General features: G+C 38.3%; 1 protein-coding gene across 8 annotated transcripts in view; it reads right to left on the bottom strand.

The window, feature by feature from the left end:
* Nucleotides 1-19,403, bottom strand: part of tcf4 (transcription factor 4) — a 243,221-nt gene that overhangs the window by 177,664 nt on the left and 46,154 nt on the right. For all 8 annotated transcript variants that reach the window (XM_084934628.1, XM_084934630.1, XM_084934631.1 and 5 more), the window contains one exon: nt 312-367. In XM_084934628.1, coding sequence (XP_084790754.1) covers nt 312-367 — 56 coding nt within the window. The remainder of the gene's footprint in view (nt 1-311; nt 368-19,403) is intronic.

Genomic DNA, 19,403 nt, shown 5'->3' with positions numbered 1-19,403 from the left:
CCTTAATTTGAAAATGAAAGGCACATATGTGATCAACAGTTCAAACACGGTTGTTGTTTGGTGCTTAAGATCCAAGACACTACTGTACAAGTGGCTGAGAGTTCCAGCACTTCAAGGTTTTGATGGCCATTAAAAACGTCTGTTTGAAAAACAGGAACAATTCTAAGGGGACAAAAAAAGTGAAAAGGTCCCTGCCAACAGGTTGTTTCAAGACACGTCCAGTGCATTAGTCATGAAATGATGAATGTTATGAATGAAGGCAAACACATCAGCTTTAGTAATCATTATTAGCAGTTGTTGTAATTTGTTACCTTGGAAGAACGACTTCCACTCGCCCATGATGCTGCACCCGTCCTCTCCTCCATATCTGTGAGACGGGGAGAGAATGATGGTTATTTTTTTAAATGACCAAAGAAAACACACAACACACAATACTGACAGTACAAAATTCAGTGTCCAAAAATTATGTGTTAATCAGCTAGCAAGAAGCAGATAGATGAAAAAATACTGAAAAAATGAAATAATAACAAGTTAAAAAAAACACTTTACAGCGCTTCATTGTACATGATGTTCTAAAACACACAGTCATTTCGTTTATACTTGACATATTAAATATCTTCAGTCCTTAGTTTTGCATTTTAATCACTCACAATATCAATCAATATCTTTCAGCACTTTTATATTACAATTGTACTGTGTCTATAATCAACCACAGCAGCGTAAATCATTATATCACCATTCCCCAAGTCATTAAACGTTACTGATTATGATTGCAGAGCCTTTAATGTGTCTCAGGAAAGTTTAATGGTCCTTTAAGCCTTCTGCGGACCACTAATATCTAACAAACTGGATTAGGAAGTTATATTTTACAAAAGGTCAGAGTGTTGACTGAGGGGTCACAGGTAACCTATGAATGGCACCAGGTTCTGTAGGGTCATGATGAATTTTTATTCCAAAGTCTGACCACATGGCACACTGCAATCATCCTCTATGGATATTGTATGTTTATTCCTATTAACAGACTAGCTTTAGTTTAGTCAAAGTTAACCAGACCTTTACTATAGAGCTGTGACGCTTACAAGGCTAACATCCAAGGGCATAATTTGACAATTTGTTGGTGAAAACAAAGGTCAAGAGACATCAACATCAACAGAGAGAGGAAGAAAGGAAGGGATACATGACAGGTAGACCGGTGCATTCAGGTCGCATAAAATGTGCAAATGCTGCTCTCTCACACACACACACACACACACACACACACACGCACGCACACACACACACACACACAGCCGTCTCATGCATTGTAATGCACAAATCTCTCTTCAATAGGCTCTTCATTGTGTCAGTGTGTGTATAGTGAGCAGCTTACATTCATTGTCGAGTCATTTGGAATGTCAGCTTATCTCTGTGTGTGTGTGTGTGTGTGTGTGTGTGTGTGTGTGTGTGTGTGTGTGTGTGTGTGTGTGTGTGTGTGTGTGTGTGTGTGTGTGTGATTTAGCACAACAGAAATAAACTGGTTCAGTTACAGAAAGCCTTTTGGAATTAAGCCAAACGTCCCCACCTTGACTAAGGTACCTTTGGGCTATGACTTTGTATAACAGATTAGAACAGACCAGAATATAATAGAGAATAAAACTTACAACAGTTTGGAGAAATGACAAAGAAAACACTTGATGGCAAGCTGGATTTAGTGATTGGCTGCATTTGAAAAGCAGTAACACATATTCAATAATGAGTTGGTCTGAAGGAGTGTGTTTGATGACCAGGTGGATATTTTCAATAAACACCTGATGAACACTCGATTTTATTAACACATACACGGAAAACGGATAAGACACTATATTTGTACAAATGCAGTTTGTCATCAATCCATGAAAATTTAGGGAACTTGTTATAATTAGGTGAATTTGGGGAAACTACAGGGTGGGCCATTTATATGGATACACCATAATAAAATGGGAATGGTTGGTGATGTTAAAGTCCTGTTTGTGGCACATTAGTATATGTGAGGGGGCAAACTCCTCAAGATGGGTGGTGACCATGGTGGACATTTAGAAGTCGGCCATCTTGGATACAACTTTTGTTTTTTCAATAGGAAGGAACAGGACTTTAATATCACCAACCATTCCCATTGTATTACGGTGTATCCATATAAATGGCCCACCCTGTACATTTGGAGCTTAATGGCTTTAGGAAAACCAGTTTAACAATTAGATATAGAGATCAAGTACTAGGTCAGAAGGTTTTCAAGCACATGCTGGATTTAAGGTAATTAAGGTAAAAGATTACATTTAGGGAACTTACATTCAGTCAGATTTAGGATGGATTCAGGGAACACATCTGCAAATTTAGACAGTTTATATTTTATCACTCAGACTGACAGATAATACATTTGTTTGACCAGATTGTGGGAATTGAGACATGAACCGATGTAATTAGGAGACACGCAACTTGCCTGGAATAAGGGGAACACACACTTGATCAGACAAGCAATGTCCAACTATGAAGAACTCAAAAGGAGGTATAAAGATGTGGTCTTAATGCACAAATGAGATTTTGCAATTAACTTTACAAAACTGGAGGTCGCTGGTTTTGACGTCTTGAGGTAAAGTTGTTGAGTTGTAAAAACAAGTAGTGTAAATATTCTGTTATTAGAAATATGTCTATCATCGTTATTGAGATTTATATTAAAAGGGAAGCTAGTGAAATATTAACTTGTGGAGAAGCGATGAGATTAAACTAAGCGTCCACTTCTTCTCACTCCTTTTCAATATGTATACTGATTCAGAATTAGTGAAATGATATTTGAGTTGTTTTTTTTCTCATTTTCTTCTTCCTAAATGACTTTCTGTTTATTTGAAGAACACAACTTAAACATGGTTGGTGTGGTAGAATGGATAAGCAGATTTTGGGAACTTGATTAAGGAATTTTAGTAATTTTGTACCCATAAGGGGAACAAACACTGCATTATTAATCATTAACTAGCATGATTTGGAGGTGTAGCTCTGTAGTATAGTGGTTAATACTTTTGTTTAATGTAAAAGAGCTCCAGTTCGAGATTGGGAGAAGCCATAATCCCCTGGGAGATGCTGTCAAGAAGCTGAGTAGTTTGATCTGGTGAATATATAGTGAATCAGTTGGATTCTTTACCTGAAATAAAGAAAAAGCTAAAGTGGCTTGATATTACATGTCCTGGTAAACAGTTGTTTTCAGGTAACCAGAAATATGATTCTTTATATGTTTTATTTCTTTGGTAATGCATATTTCTGTCCAGCAAATAAGGTGCAGTTTGAAAAAGGGAATGAGAAGAAGGAAAAAAGAAATTAAAAGTGAAGAAAGGTTTGAAGACTGCTGGTCCTGATGAGGTAGAAATGGTGAAGATGGGGAAAAAAGAGGAAGAGGAGTACAGCAATTAAAGAATGCATCTCTGCTCATTGAAAACTACAAAGAAGGGAAGATTGGATGAGAGGGAGGCGAGGAAAAAGAGGAGAGAAAATACAAGTTGGGTGTGCAGAAGTTGAAAGATGTGGCGAAGGAAGAGAGAAGGAGGAGAGAAGGAGGAGAGAAGGAGGCGTCCATGTGTCCTGCACCTGATAAGGCTCCGATTGAGGGCTATAAATTACACAAGAGAGAGGGAGAGAATTTACACACAAGCAGGGAAACACACACTGAAAAGCACAGAAACATACAGCCCTAACCCTCTATTTCTCCCTCTCTCACACACAGTGCAGGTTATCTATCATCAGTTAATGAACTTAGACTGACAGACAGCTCCATGTCTCTCACACTGATCCTATTAAGACCTGCCTGACACAAAACAGACTCCTATTAATACAGTTACCCTATGTGTGTGTGTATATGAGTGTGAGTGTGAGTGTGTATGAGTGTGAGTGTGTGTGTGTGATTACTGAGGACAAAAACAGCCCTGTGCCCAAGTACTACCATTGAGCCAGTCTTTGTATTCCATGTGAGTGTTGTTTTTGTTTTCTAATTTTTTTTTGGCAGTAAAATACAGTTAACCTGGTCACTAGAGAACCATGTAGGGTTAGGGTTTGGTTTTGGTTAGTGTTCAGCATTGACTAGTTGGATAGTTTGGAAAGACCGTAATACTATATTTATAATGTAAAATTGTGCTAATTTGTCTATATTGGATGTGCCTGAAAGAAAAGCCAATTCAAATCAAACCTATATGGCCATCACTGACCTAGTGGATGTTAATATGCTAATTTAAAAGGGCTGATTTTCAGCTTTCAGTCTCCATTAAAGCAAAATCCTTCAACTAGCTCAAATCCCAGCTTATTTTCTTGAAGCTACAATTTAAGGATGTCACCAAAAGCAGTCCCATACACACAATTGAAAGGAAAAAGTTTTGCTGTATTAAAAATCATAATGGCAACCAACACACAACCAAAGCAATCTCAAGGAGGGTTTTTTTGTTGTTGTTGCAGTACCCTCTTTGGAAATAATTTCACCCAGCAATCTTCAGCAACCGTTCAGTAATTGGTTGCAGAATAGACATTTTTCCCTCGTGACCAGAGGTTGGCAATTGGTTGCAAACATGTCTCTAGACCTGTGTAAATGAGGCCTTAGATTAGACCCCACATCAGTGCTTCCCAGAGTTTAAGTAACAGACACAACTCAACATCAGATGCTCAGACTGCATAAACCAGACATTAATAGCTAAATTGTTGCAAATAATTTTTAAGAAGGCCAGTAAGAGAGTGAAAAGCATAATTCCTTGGACTTAAAAATTAAAAGCATTTGAATGAATATGTCTGAGTTAACTGTATTAGCCACTTTCAGGGAGAAACTTTTGAAATAACTGACCAATTCTACTCTGTGGCACATAGCTTTAAAGATTTCAGTTTCCTGGCACACACAGAGGAAAAAGTCAAGTCGACCATGCACTACGAACAAACGTGTTATATATGTAATGATGTAATGGCATGCTGACAACTGAAGACTCACGCAGATACACACACACACACACACACACACACACACACACACAACCACACATACACACACGTGTTGATTAAGGTAATAAATGGCCTCTGATTGACAGAAATGAGGACAGTGGTCGTGCTGTGAGAAAATCAAGCGTATGGGTGTGCACCTGTGTGAGCTCTGTAGGCTCACTGTTCTCATCTGGTCTCCAACCAAACTCTATAATTAACTATAGGCCTTCCCCAGCCCCAATATACAAATGTCAAACAGTGTGTGGTGATCAGAAACAGAACTATTGACACATTTGTTAATTTACTAAAACGTGCACGTTCAAAGACTCAAATAATCCTAAAATGATGTTTAAAAAGATAACTGTCTTATTATTGTTATGAATGAAAATCATTACCTGGTGTCGATTCAACAACGACAACGTAGAACAAGGTAACGGAAAATCATTTGTTCCCAGAGAAGATTTAAAGAAAATAAAAAGCTGATTGGCGGTTTTGTGATCATCATATTCACTGGAGATACTCTTAAGACTCTCTTTTAGTCAAACTCAGCTGTGTAATCAAACACTTTTACACCTTCTCAGTTGGGAACATCTCAAACAGAACCTCTCCCAAGGTAATGACTGCAGCCATAATGAGTTGTAAAAGCCTTAAAGGCAATTTTATTTTGGAATTGACTTGAAACATGAGAGCTGCACCACCAAGTGAAAATCAAACCAAATCTCATGGTAACTGATTTTTGTTTGGTAGAGCCCAGTGGACATATCCAGTTGGTTCAGAACAAATGGCCAAGGCGCTAAATTGCTGAAGGCACCCACACACTGTGATATTTTAGCAATATTCTGATGCATGTGGACTTGATTATTATATTGATGATTATCCATAGCTTCAGTTCTTTCTGCTCAGTCAGCTATATTTTCTTCTTTGCTAGAAATCCAAACATTTTGTCCAGTGGAAATCTTTTGAGGTTAATAACCAGCATTAAACCTCTCTCACTTTGAGATACAGGACAGGATTCTCTGATGACTTCCATATTTTATTCATGCTAGAGTAGTTATCCGGCTTTAGGTTCTTTTAGGTGCAGTTCAAATAATCACCATTAGGTGGGCTTCCAGAAAAACACTACCTGTGCATGTAAAACAGTTTGTGTTTAACCTATAAATTGCTGTGATCTTCTTTAGGTTAACCTGACAGGTTCATTCCTTTCAGTGCTCACTCGGCTTCAGTTAGATCTTGTTTGAACAACTCTATTTGAATTGACCCTTCCAGCTGTTTTTTACTGATCCCCACAGGGAAATGTGTTCTCTGCATTTAACCCATCTTCAGTATAAGACAAAGTGAGCAACTACTGTGCAGTGCCTGGGGACCAACCCCAGCTGTAAGCCAAAGCCTTGGTCAAGGGCACAGACACAACAGAATTAACCTACCATGTTTTTTGATAGTGGGAGTAAATAGAGATCCCAGAGGAATCCCAGGGAGAACATGCTAGCACCACAAGGAAGAGCCTTTCAGTGGTCCAACTACTGTTAAACCACAGTGCTGACCAGTATAATTACATTTTAACTGAAAATAGAAGTTATTTCAGGAATGAATCTTTACAACCAGTTGTCTTCAAAATAAACAAAACACAACGAAAGTTCAATAAAACACAACGGAAGTGTTTTTTTAGACGATGTGATGGAAGGGTGCAGAAGAAACAGAAATCAAAACATGCAAAAGATTTCATGGAAACTGTTTAAAAGAAGTGGTGGATATTTCAGTTTTCTGAGAGAGAAAAAGATACAAAGTAATGTGTGTTTTTTGTGTTTTGCATGATTTATACTATACTGTAGTTTGCTATTAGCTGTTTACTGTTAGCCTGTCACTTTTGCAGCTGGTCTGTCACATTATTGTCTCCCAAAAACACTTCTGCTGGGTTTTGTGTATTTTTGCAGCAGTTTTCTTTTTGCTGACTTAAGTTACTTGTTCTTAAGTTGCAGTGCGTTTGACCTCTCATGACCACTGGGTCACTATAGGTCACTATAAACAATAAACTATAAATAAACTATAAACAATCTGTTTTGTACATTTCAACCTAAACTGCAAGCTCTCATCAAAACCTGAGGATGACATAATAATCACAGGAGTAATCACCTGCAGGATGAAAGAAAAAGAGAAGAGAAATAGAAAATGAAGCAGGAGGAGACGTAAAATCATGAAGGACCACAGATGAAGATCTAATTCAGTCATTTTAGGAACTGAAGCTTCTCGTACTTTCACTGAGCTAAATTCAGATTATTATCCAGGGCGATCACAAACACACACACACACACACACACACACACACACACACACACACTAAAACGAGACAGTAAGAATTAAGAGGCAGATTACATCTCTGTATCTTCTCCTTTAAAGCTGCTTAAACTGTCTAACACCCACAATCCCACTACGTGTGTGTGTGTGTGTGTGTGTGTCTGGACAAGCAGAGGAAGTGATGAAACAATCACATTCAGGAAGTCGACCACGTCCTGTTTTGTTATATGATTCATGCCCTCTCTCCTCGTCTCCCTTTCATTCCTTCCTTTGTTTCCTTCCTTTCCTTTGCCCTACCTCTCAAACCCCATTTCCTCCTCTTCCTTTACTTTCTGTTCATCTTTCCGTCCATTTCTCTTTTCCTTCTTTCCCATATTCATTTTTCCTCTTTTCTTTTCATTCTTTCCGGGTCCCCATCATCCAATTTGATTTCCCTACTTTCTTTTCTCTTTTTCTGTCCTACCTTCATACTCGTTCTTCTCCTTTTCACATGTTTTATTCTTTTCCTTTTTCTTAGTGCCTTTCTTCTTTCCTTCCTTTCCTTTCTCTCTCTCCAGCTCTATTTCTTCCTCCATCCTATCATTCTACTCTTTTTTCTTCACTCTCTTTTTATTCTGCTCCATATTTCTTTTATTATTAACTCTTTTGTCTTTACTAGTTCACGTATACCCTCTTTACTAGAATTTAACATATATTCCTCCCTTCACAATTTTCCTGATTCCTGCTTACTTTCTTTCCTTCTTTTCCAATTTTCCTTTCTAATTCTTTCCTCCCTTCCTGATAACCTTTATCTTTAATCTTTTTTTCTTTAACCCTTTAGAGCCGGAGCGGGCACGCTCTGTTTTGCTTAACTATTTTTAAATCCCGGTAGCTCTGCAACCACGTAAGCTAACGCAATAATTTTTTTTGCATATGAAACCGGAGGAGTTGTACTTACATCTTATGCCATCAGCTTGTCCTAGGTCACAGTTTCCTTCCACATATAGCTTTGCAAAAACTGCATAAAAAGCGCTTGCAGCAACAAAAACATAATATTCCAGAAACACGCTTTGCCGATCTGATCAGCTGTTCATAACACTTCCTACGTTGGAATAGACGTCAGCGCGAACTTTTGCATGTCCGGCATGACCTGCCCGAAACCGGAAGTGACGTCATTTTGCGGAAATGTCGTTTTTTTTTACCATCAGGGCCTCAGGGCCTATACTGGTGTTTTTAAAAGTTATGTTTGACTTTATGACTTTCTGTGTCGTTTCTGGGATGCTTAGGACTCATATTGCACTGCTGGAAATAGTTTATTTTGATGCATATGCTGCTTTTTTGCAAATTTGCAGTATAATATTTATTTTCGTTTTTCCTGCAGTGTATAAAAATTGGTGTATTTCAAAAATAAAACTATGAAGACACTCAAAATAAATTTCCTGTGGTAGGAAACTAGTTTGTGCAACTTTTTTGCATTTACAGTTTTGAGGGATAAGCCTCTTAAATTTCTCTAACTAGAAATATATGTTAAAAAAACAAAAACGATTTTCAATTTTTTTGTAGTTTATTGCACTTTTTTGCAATTTATGTAATTACTATGCACTTAATGAATACATATTATTAAAATCTGGGCTATAATTGTTGTATTGATGTATAGCAACTTGAAATGCTCCCAAAAATGGCACTACAGCATGTAAAAATATAATATAAGCTCTGGCGGACTTGGTTCTATGGTAGGTCTTAAAGGGTTAATCACTCCCTTCTTTTCTTTCTCTTCACTGCCAATTTTATTCACACATTTTCACATCTTTCTTCTCTGCTCTCATTTCATTTCCATCCCTCCTTCACTTCTTTTATCCTTCTTCTCTTCCATATATTCTATCCATTCCTTAATAATTATTCCCCCTCTTTTCATATGACTTTCTTTCCTAACATTGAGAGATCAGGGTCAGAGAAGCAGGATTATGAAGTCAGTCCTGGGGCTGACCTGCCTGTAGAACCTTTGAGCAAGGCACAACAGCAGATGGCATCTCCATCTGAACTTTGAGACACAAAGCTCAGAAAAAAAGTCCTCTCCTCCGGTCTCCGTGGATACAGAGCTCTGATCGAGAGGACAGTTGGAGATGAGGATGAGGATGCCAAATCTATTGACATCTTGTTACCACAGCAACGAGAAGAGAGAGGACAAGAATGACCACCATCAGGGCTACTACTAAACAACATGTATGTACTGCAAGAACAGATTTCCACTGATGGAGGACAGAATTCCACCCATGATCAGTGTTACTGATGGGTGATGAGCTGAGATTGTTTTTTGTTGTTGTTGTTTTTATCAATGAAAGGTTAGAAAATTAGCTACATGCAATTAAAGAATACAAATCTACAAACTGCCAGAGTTTAAAATTATTCTTATATTTAGTGAAGAAAGAAGACAAACTGTTAATAAAGTGGATCAGTGTTAAATACTTTTTGAATAAAGAAAACACACTCAGACACAAACACACACACACACACGCACGCGCGCACACACACACACACACACACACACAAACTGTAGATGCTCAAACCATGTCTTGATTTGAGCATGTTGGCTTTCACCCCGTTTCCTTTTTGGAGTCAGAAGTGAATATCTTTACATGAGAAGGTGAAGTGCTAAGTTACCAGCTAGTTCGAGCCAACTTGATTAGAAAATGCATCGCACCTTCACAAATACCTGCTAATTTCTGTGGCACTAAATATCCTCCAATTAAATAATATAACCAAAACCAGGCCACTAATTTCTTGAATGGGCTGTCAGCACACCTAAAGGTACAGCAGCCCATGTTAATATCCTACTGTGCTTATTGGCATCAATGCCACTAACTCAGTGGAGAGTTCATGTAAGGTGACTCGCTTTAGCTAAGGTAAGGTTGCATTGGGAACCAACCTCAAGAAGCCTTTTGAGGACCTATTTGTAATAACTGTAAATACATGAACACATTGTTATTATGAAGATGTAATGCATATTAAAAAGCAAAATGTACTTATACTTGGACTTTACACAGCGGTTTTTGAGTTTTACTAAATATTTAAAGTGCTGCAGACTTTCGGCCTGTCCCTTCTTTGCAAAGTGGTCGCCACAGCAGATGGATCTACAAGTCACATTTTAACCATACATTCATACAATGTTTACTCCACACATTTTACCCTATGGACAATTTAGAATCACCAATGGAGTTAAAGATGACTCAATCAAAATTCTTCCAATTGTGTTTGGGAGAACTTTGACCTTTAGGAGGTCTTTTAAAAAAATAGTCAAGGGTTTAATTGTTGATCTCAAGCTATGTTATTGCTAACCTTAATGTATCCTCAAGTATTCGTTGGATCAATGGAACATGCCTTTAAATATCCAAAAAGTACATGAATGCCGTCACACGAATTAGCAAACAGATTCTGTAGGTAAACAACTGATTTGTAATCAAAAACCAGATAATGTCACTGTTGTGCCCATCTTAACATTAAGCACATATTCTATGGAGACAGGAAACATTTCATATCAACACTTCACAGCGTTTTCAGTATGTTGAGGGAAAACAAAGTGACAGTGATTCCTTTCCAAATATATTTGCAGAAACTTTTAGATCACGGAAGGTGTTAAAAGTCCTGCATTTTGTGGGGCTGGGTGTTGAACCTGGATAATTAACAAAATGCACTTGTAACACAGCATATGGAAACAGTCAAGCACCAAAAGTCAGCTTCCTAATCCTATTTACTTATTCTCTGCCAACATTTAAGTATGTTATTAAGAAGAGAATTAGACTGGGACTGGAGAACTTTATTAATCCAACATAGCCCTGCCAAATAGCCAAATCCAACATGCATTCATTTTCACAAGAGACACACTAACAGAGAGTGATTGAATGAATGATCTTTACTGCTATTATACATCGTGCAATGAACATTGATTTGACTTTCACTTAAGATAAAAAAAACACAATAAATTAAAAGAATGAATAAAAATAAGTAAGTAATTAGAGATAAAAATAAATGTAAACTTAGCAGGAAACTTAATCAGCAGTATAAAGCGCTGTTAGCCAATTAAAATGTCCTCAGACCATATTCTGTTTTTATTGAAGTATCTGAGTATTTTTGTGTCATGTTCACAGTTAAGTGTGTAGCGTGGTGGAGTCTGTTAGTTCTCAACCCACTACCAAGTACTTTGGGTGATTAACAAGCAGCTAGCAGCTTGATATAAAGCAGCATATATAAAGTCATACAAGCCTGAAAACTTAAGTTTTGAGGCTTAAAGTCCCATATTCACCCTAAATAAAATGGGTCCATTTACATCCCCTCAGTGACTCACAGAGCTGAGACATGTATCAATAAAACAATGGCGTATCTAACAAAGTACATGGTGCAGAATATGAAAAATTTTAGCTTCAATTAAATTTAGCTTGGGTGGAAAAACATGTATATTCTTGGGGTTTTATTCTCTTGTTGTCCTAAGAATAAGAACATCTGTTAAATGAGCACTTGTTGGGTGTAAGTTTGCCACAGTGAATATTTGGGAAAACCAAATCCATGTGCACAACAAATGTATGTGAAAAGCAGACATATACGTATGGTCTGTCAAACCTTATGGCTACTTGAGGGAAAATCTGAGGAGGAAATCGGGGTTCAAGAGGTTAATGATGAGAATTTCATTCATGTTTCTTACACACATTACAACACACACACACACACACACACACACACAGGCCAGTGTTTCCTGTCATTAGGCAGCGGAGCTGTTCTATAATTAGAACATCTGGACCCAAGTAAGTTTAGTGCCAGTGCCCTCACGCACACACACACGCACACACACACACGCAGGCAAACATTTCCAAACCATAAAATCACATAGTCCCAGCACACATACACACACACACACACACACAATTGTACATGTTTTATATTTCAGTGACTTATTTTTTCTTTTTTTATTCCTTGGTTTTTTTTGTTTTGCTTTTTTTTTGCTGTTTTGTTCGAAAAAAGCACATTAAAGCAACAAAACAAACAACAGCTTGGAGAGCTAATGGCACGCTAAATGAAGGGAGAGAATAGCTCAAGTTGACAGAAAGAGAGAAAGAGGGAAGGGGAGGGAGAGATGGAAAGTGAGAGAGAGGGGAAAAAAACATTAGCAAGTTCAAACATGGCTTTTTTTTTTTTTTTTTTTGAATAAGCCGCGTTGCGTGTTTTTTTTAAAGACTGCCGAGCTTCACAGTCTACAGATGCCTTTCCAAAAAGAGAGATTAATATTGATAATAAGAAGGCCGTTCCTCTCTGTTTTGTTTTGTTTTGTTGCTTTTTTTTTTCCATCTCTGTGGTGGGGGAAGAATAAGAGGCGCAGGCGATTCCTTTGACAAACCCCCTCGTCTCGCCGCACAGGCCCATGTGAAGCTGAGCCAACTGTGGCTTAGATCTCTACACACCATCACAACCAGAGGAACAAAAGGAAAAAAGGGGGGAAAAAATGCATGTAAACTGGTCAGAAGCTTAAAAACCAGCAGAGTTAGCAAAACTTTTATACAGTCTAAGTGAGAAAAATGAAGATTAAGGCGCTGAGCCAAAGTCTGGAAACTACTTGTAAGCAGAATTTAAAAGAGTAATCAGGGTTTATTGAAGTGGTTACTAATATATAATAGTGGCATCAGTGTAATGTGTACAATTTACTTTTCATGCACAACAATATACCAAGGTGTAGCCTGTGTAATATATTTCTGATTGGCTTGCAGGTGTCTGTCCAATCATGACATTACATACTAAGGTTTCCACAAACCTTATAATCCACACTGTGTGATACAGAGCTGATAAATCTGGGTTATCTATCAAGCATAAAACACAATGGCGGTCGATTACAGTGTTTGACCCACTGGCTGGTCAGCAGAGGCCATAGTCACATTGTGTGATGGTCATCCTCAATTTCTGACACTAGATTTTGTCCTGAGCCTTTTTTGGTTGCAGGATCTTTCCAGTGACCAACTTTGCACCTTCCTGTGATCAGCTTATTAGGACAAAAGTGCATTTCACCATCATAACTGCACCTTAAGCTGGTGAGAAAATTTTATAGTAATGTGAAAATGCAGATTGATTTCATTTACAGACTATATTTAGCCAGGTGTAGCACTTGCAGTTTTAAAGTAGTGGTTCTGACTAAAACTAAACAAAAAATCTATACCTGGATGTGGAGTGAAATTGAGAATGTAATTTTGGTTAGCTAAAAACGGAAATAAAAATTAGACTTGTGCAAAAAAATAAAACCAACTAGAAAACAGTTTTCTAAACTTGGAACTAACTTAAATACAAATATAGCAGAAACATCCTTAGTTTGCATGATGAGGTATTGATGGAGACTTTATTGAGACTTTATACAGCATATATGAGATATGCCCTCCATACAAAAATAATTAAACAACTGAAACAAACACTGATAATAAAATAAAATAAAATTTAAAAAAAGAAAAAAAGGAAAGAAGGATAACTCCTCTTCTTTTCACGGAGAGGCTTCCATTGTTGTCATTAGGTTTGTTTAAACAGAATCAGGCGTGCCATTTGCAAAGGGAGTCAGCGGAGTCAGGTGGGGCGTTGTTAGATGAGCTCAGGTCTCCTCCACTGTCATTGTAAACTTTGCATATTGTAAGGTTTGTCTCTCAAGGGCCCCATACTGTCCTGGGGCTCCAAGCAGTTGCCCAGCTTGCCTTGTGGCAAGCACGGCCTCTGCAGCTTTGTACACCATATCGCAAATCTAAACACAATCTGCCTCAGTATATACAAATTCAGTCCAACGATAATGCAGATGTTTGGAACTGCCACAAAATAAACAAAATAAGTGTAAATTTGTCTATGGCAAAGATGGCAAAATAATAACACAATCAGAGAGACTGGCAAACCTACAGAAATAAAGTTTTACTAAAAGGTTGCATTACACCTCTGATGATCACTTAAAAAAACTTTACGATTTATAAATACTAATTTATGTTTGGAACAATATAAGTAATTTATACCTCAACACAGTTGGAATACTGCCTGAAGTCTAAATTAAAAAAAAAATGAAATGATAACATTATTGTAATTTACCTGGACATGTGCCATTTATGGCTGGACAAGTAAAAAAGGTAAATTAACTCAAAAAGTTGATGGTGACCCGTGAATGCACTGAGTCACTCAGACAAACCAGCGGACGAAGAAGTGAGACAGTCACTCTTAAACTGAGACAGACAGGCAGTGTTTCAGATGAGTTTTTGTCAAACTGAGTCTCTGGGTAGATTTGTGTTTGACAATTCAATTAAGGCTGCTTTCTCTCTGTGGAGGTTTTTGTGTTTGCTGGCTTTATAAAACTCTATCTCATAGACACCTGCCAGCTTAGAGCTAATGTAAGCAGAGGGATGAGTGAGCTTAATCATACAGAAAGAGAGCGGGGCTGGGGGTGCGGCAGAGAGATTTTTGAAACCGGAGAAAGTCCAGTGGGTTGGATGAGGAGAAGCGAAATGGTCTCTCAACGAGTGCAGAGAGGCCTAGAAAGTAAATCAGGAAACAGTAGTGCTGCGTTAAACAAGCTCAGAGAATTGTACCTTGACATCTGCTTTTAATTAGCAGGGAAAATAAAAACAGCACTCAATCTTGTTTCTTCTCTTCGTCTAACATTTTTACTATCAATAGTGGCAAAGTGGCCAGTTCCTCCCTCATCCACATGCTATATAAATATCAGTTTCATCGTACTGATGACAATGCAGGAATACAAATTTCCCCTCACCCAATGCTTCAATCCTGTAGGATAATAGTGAAACTTGCTCAGGCTAAACATTACAATTTACCAAAATCGCGAAGGTACAACAATATTTTATTCAGAATGAATTGAATGAATGAACTGAAGGCAACTGTTTCATAGACTTCTAAAGAAAATAATTATAGAAATTAAATCGGTAAACTAATGTATTAGTTTTGTGATCAGATACAGAAACATCGCCTCATGTTGATCTCCCTGTAAACTTTCAACAGAGGTGCAGTCATGTGTTTGCACCAGCCTACAACATACATCTGGGTTGGAGGATTTACTGTATACTTAGATAGGCATCAGTGCACATCTTGCATGGTAAGACTCCAGTTAATCATGTTACAGTCACTTGTGCAATCTATTAAGTTTATTCGGCATATAGACTTTAGCCTTAAGATAGTCCCTCCTCCTCACAGGCAACATGAGCATTCTTTACATTCTTTATATTCTTTATATCCCACAACCAGCAAGTTAGGGCAAAAGAGAAAAAAATAACCAGGATCAAGGTATTTCCTATTGCAAAGGAACAGTTTAGTTCCAGCTCCCCAGACCCCAAATCTACCATCACCATGACTATATTGTGAATTTCAGCTGAACACTGATCCAGTGTTTGTGATGCACGTACTGTTAGTAATGAATGCAAAAAAGACTTTAAAGAAACTTTAGCCTTAGACTTAAAAGGTTAAATGTGTCGTCTGAGTGTCACACCGACAGTGTAAATCCCACATCACACCTTTATCTGATTTCATTAAAACTAAAAACAACCTTTCCTCCTTTTATTCCTCCTCGCCCCCCCCCCCCCCTCGCTCTGCTCCTCCTTCTCCTTCTCCCTTCATCTTTGCCTCCCTCCCTCTCTTTACTTTCTTTCTTATTCCTTTTTATCTTCCGCCTCTCCTCGCTCTTTCATGGCGCCCTGTTGTCAAGTGTAAACATGACTGAGCACTGAGCCAGAGGGGTTCGACTCCTATCAGGTCTTCCTCTGCTCTCGTCCTCCAGTCACGCTCCTCCTGCTGATACCTCCAAGGAAACGGCGAGGTTCACTCCAAAATAAGAACCCAGCCACTGGAAAATGTGACAACCACTTTTATGGAAGAAACTGCAGAGAAATCTGAAGAGGATCAGGTGGTTTTTAGAAGGAGATGACAGAGAACTGGGGTCATTTGTATAACCTTTACAAGTTGAAACCTGTGTTCCACAGTTGATTTTTATGGAAATTGCTGAACAGCAGCTGACCTACTTCTTATATACTGATGGATGACAGATTAAAGTTATGTTTTGGGAGACATTTTGCTTGCATGGTTTGGGTCCTTTTATGGGAATGGTGAGTGCAATACAAAGTAATGCTAAAATGCTAAGCGATTACCTTTATCCTGTTATGATTCTTCTATGGAAGATTTTCATCACTTTCCCAAAGTCAAATACAATGAGGGAACACCTACTGGAAGTGGACTCTTAATCCCTCCAGTTTGTTCCAGAGGTATGACACTAAAAGCTGTTCCTGGATCTTTATGTCCCTCACCTTGGACTGAGACGCTTTATGCAGTTTTTTTCCTCTTAATTTATGTTTATATTGTTGCCTTTTTTATTTGATTCAATTTAATCACGTTTATATAGCATCAATTCAAACCTATAGTTGCCTCAAGGTGCTTTAAAATTGCAAGGCTACTTAGTACATGGCTCAGTCTTGGCTTTCAACAGCTTCATTTCCAACATCAGGCAGGTGGGAATGAGCTCTATCACACCTATTTTAACTGTCCAGCACCAATGGTGATGCTTCTTTTGTAGGGATCATTGAATATATTCCCCCCTTTCAGGAAAAGCTGGAGAATTACATTATGATCATGTTCAATTCATTTCCTTCTACAGTAAATGTCACTTTATGCAGACAATACAATCATATACTCAACAGCTTCTCACAGTAATTTGTAATATCAAGCTGCTTTGCAATCTCAAAATGGTAATAAACATCTCTCCTTCCAGGCTAAGGCAAAACAAATCATCTGATTAGAACTTAACAGCATCTCAGTTAGTTTTTTGTTTAAGAAATGATCAGCACTTTTACATATTTATCAACTATATTTATTTATATTTATTAACTTTTTCTTTTAGAATTTTTTTAGCCTTTCTTAGCAATTTTTTAGCCGTTATTGGAAAGGAACAGGAGAAATTAGGCAGGAAAATGGGGAAAGAGAGCCGGAAATGGTCTGAGGCAGCTTATGGGTCACCTGCACATCTAAGTGAGCAATAGCTGCACCCCAGCTGGAGCAATTTAAACAGAATCGCTCACTAGCTCACAAAATTAACTAATTAAGGCAAGATTCTTATGAAAAGGTGTTTTTCCCACAGAACACTCTGCTGCAAGATTTTAAAATGAGTAATGTGATTTTTTTTTAACCAATTTTTTTTTTTAAGATTTAGAAGCGCAATATGTAAAATACCTGATTTTCGAAGGGATCACTGTTGTTGAGCAATAGCACTCACTGTGAATTCCAAACACTGTTTCTTAACTTGATTGTCCTCAGCACATGAACATTGAACTAACCAGTATTTGTACCTACGATTACAGGCACTGCTATGGCACAGAAATCGACCACCATTCCGCCTTCACAAGTATCTGCTGGTGAAGCATAGTAGCAAGAGAGTACATGGTATGATGTGTGGTTTGGAGATGGCAGCCCTGACAAAAACACAGGAGGCCAAGCTGGAGGTGGCAGAGCTGGAGATGTTATGGATTTCACTGGGAGTGAGCTGGATGGACAGGATTAGAAACCAGTCCATCAGGGGGACAGCTTAGGTTGAGTGGTTTGCGGACAAAGTTAGAGAGACAGTGCTGAGATGGTTTAGACATGTGCAGAGGGGGATAGTGGATATATCAGACAAAAGATGTTGAAGATAGAGCTGCCAGGTAGGAGGAAAGAAGGAAGATCACAGATAAAATTCACTGATGTAGTGAAGGAGGACAAGCAGAGGGCTGGTGAGACAAAAGACAGGGTGAGACGAAGGCAGAGGACCTGCTGTGGCGACCCCTAAAGGGAGCAGCCAGAAGACTTTTACACTCTCAGTCCTGTATACTGCACCTATACATGCTATCTGATCCATTTCTTATCCCCTTTTTGTTGCTCCAATCTTAAATAATAAACAATAGTTAAATTAATATCAAAATATAATAGAAATATTTATTTGCTTTCCCTCTATCCTGGATTTTCTCCAAGAGAAGCATTTTCTTTCACAAAGCTAAATTGCTTTGTGATATAATTTTTTAGGCTACGAGATAAACTTAACCTCCTAAGATCCGAACTCTTTCATGGCATGCATTTTTAATTTTTCTTTGCGTTTTTGGGTTGATTGGGACCTGATGAATGTAGAAAACAAGGAATTACCAGATTTTTTTTTTTTTTTACCTAATTTTCGTTTCTGAGAAAAATGAGATCCACATATGAGGACATTCGTTTTACATTTTGATAGAACAGTGGCAGTGTAACATCCTTGTAAGTGGATATCAGGCCCTTGTAGAGAAAAATTAAGTATTTTGGTCTAGACCACCCAAAATGTGATGTCCATATATGTGGATGCCAGGTCCTGGGAGGTTAAAGCTTCCTGGACTTGCTATTATCACTCTAATTATGGCCAGCAAAGTCATTAAGTACACGTCTGGATTTCTACAACATCCATCAAATCATAAAATTCTTGACAATGTGTACATTTTTTAATTTTTTTCATCTTCCAGCAGCAGTGAGACTGAGATCCAGAAAATGCATTGCTTCTGCTGCACTGGCTACTACAGTGCGATGTGATAAATTTGGGTGTCATGAATCTTTGTGGTTGGGATGGGATTAAAATAGCCGCACACTCACACAGAGTCACACACAGCAACCGCATGCACCTGTGCAGGAAGAGCCCTGTGCATTAGTTATGTAGCAGTTGGTTTGTGGTAGTGATGGGGAAGTGAGAGCGGGGCTCAGGTGAATTCTATCAGCTCTGGTCCACCCTGCCTAATAATAGATGACCACTGAAACTAACACAGCATTAGCAGCCATTTACTGAGAAATCAGTCACACGCAGTCCTCTGAAGAAACAACCTACAACCTGTATACCGAAACTTCAGAGCAGCTAATTAGAAACTGATTCCTCCTTTATTTCAGTTTAGATCGCCAAGTTCTGCACATGCCACTCACTGGCAAGGAAAAGCAGAAATCAGGAGATAATCCCAAGACACAAGGGATGTGGATACAGAACCCCTCAGCTGGAGAGCAAAGCACAGACGGAGAGGCACTCAGAAATGTCTTGCTCTGTGTCACAATGAATGCACATTCCTTGACATGAACTGACAAATGACTGTCAGCAGCGTTTCACACATGATGACTGCCTCAACATGCATTTT

The sequence above is a fragment of the Perissodus microlepis genome, chromosome 7, assembly GCF_051167445.1.
Source record: "Perissodus microlepis isolate ML-2025 ecotype Zambia chromosome 7, ASM5116744v1, whole genome shotgun sequence".
In the NCBI taxonomy this organism is placed as follows: Eukaryota; Metazoa; Chordata; class Actinopteri; order Cichliformes; family Cichlidae; genus Perissodus; species Perissodus microlepis.
Note: the sequence above shows the minus strand (reverse complement) of the source record. Positions and strands in the feature narration are given on the sequence as shown.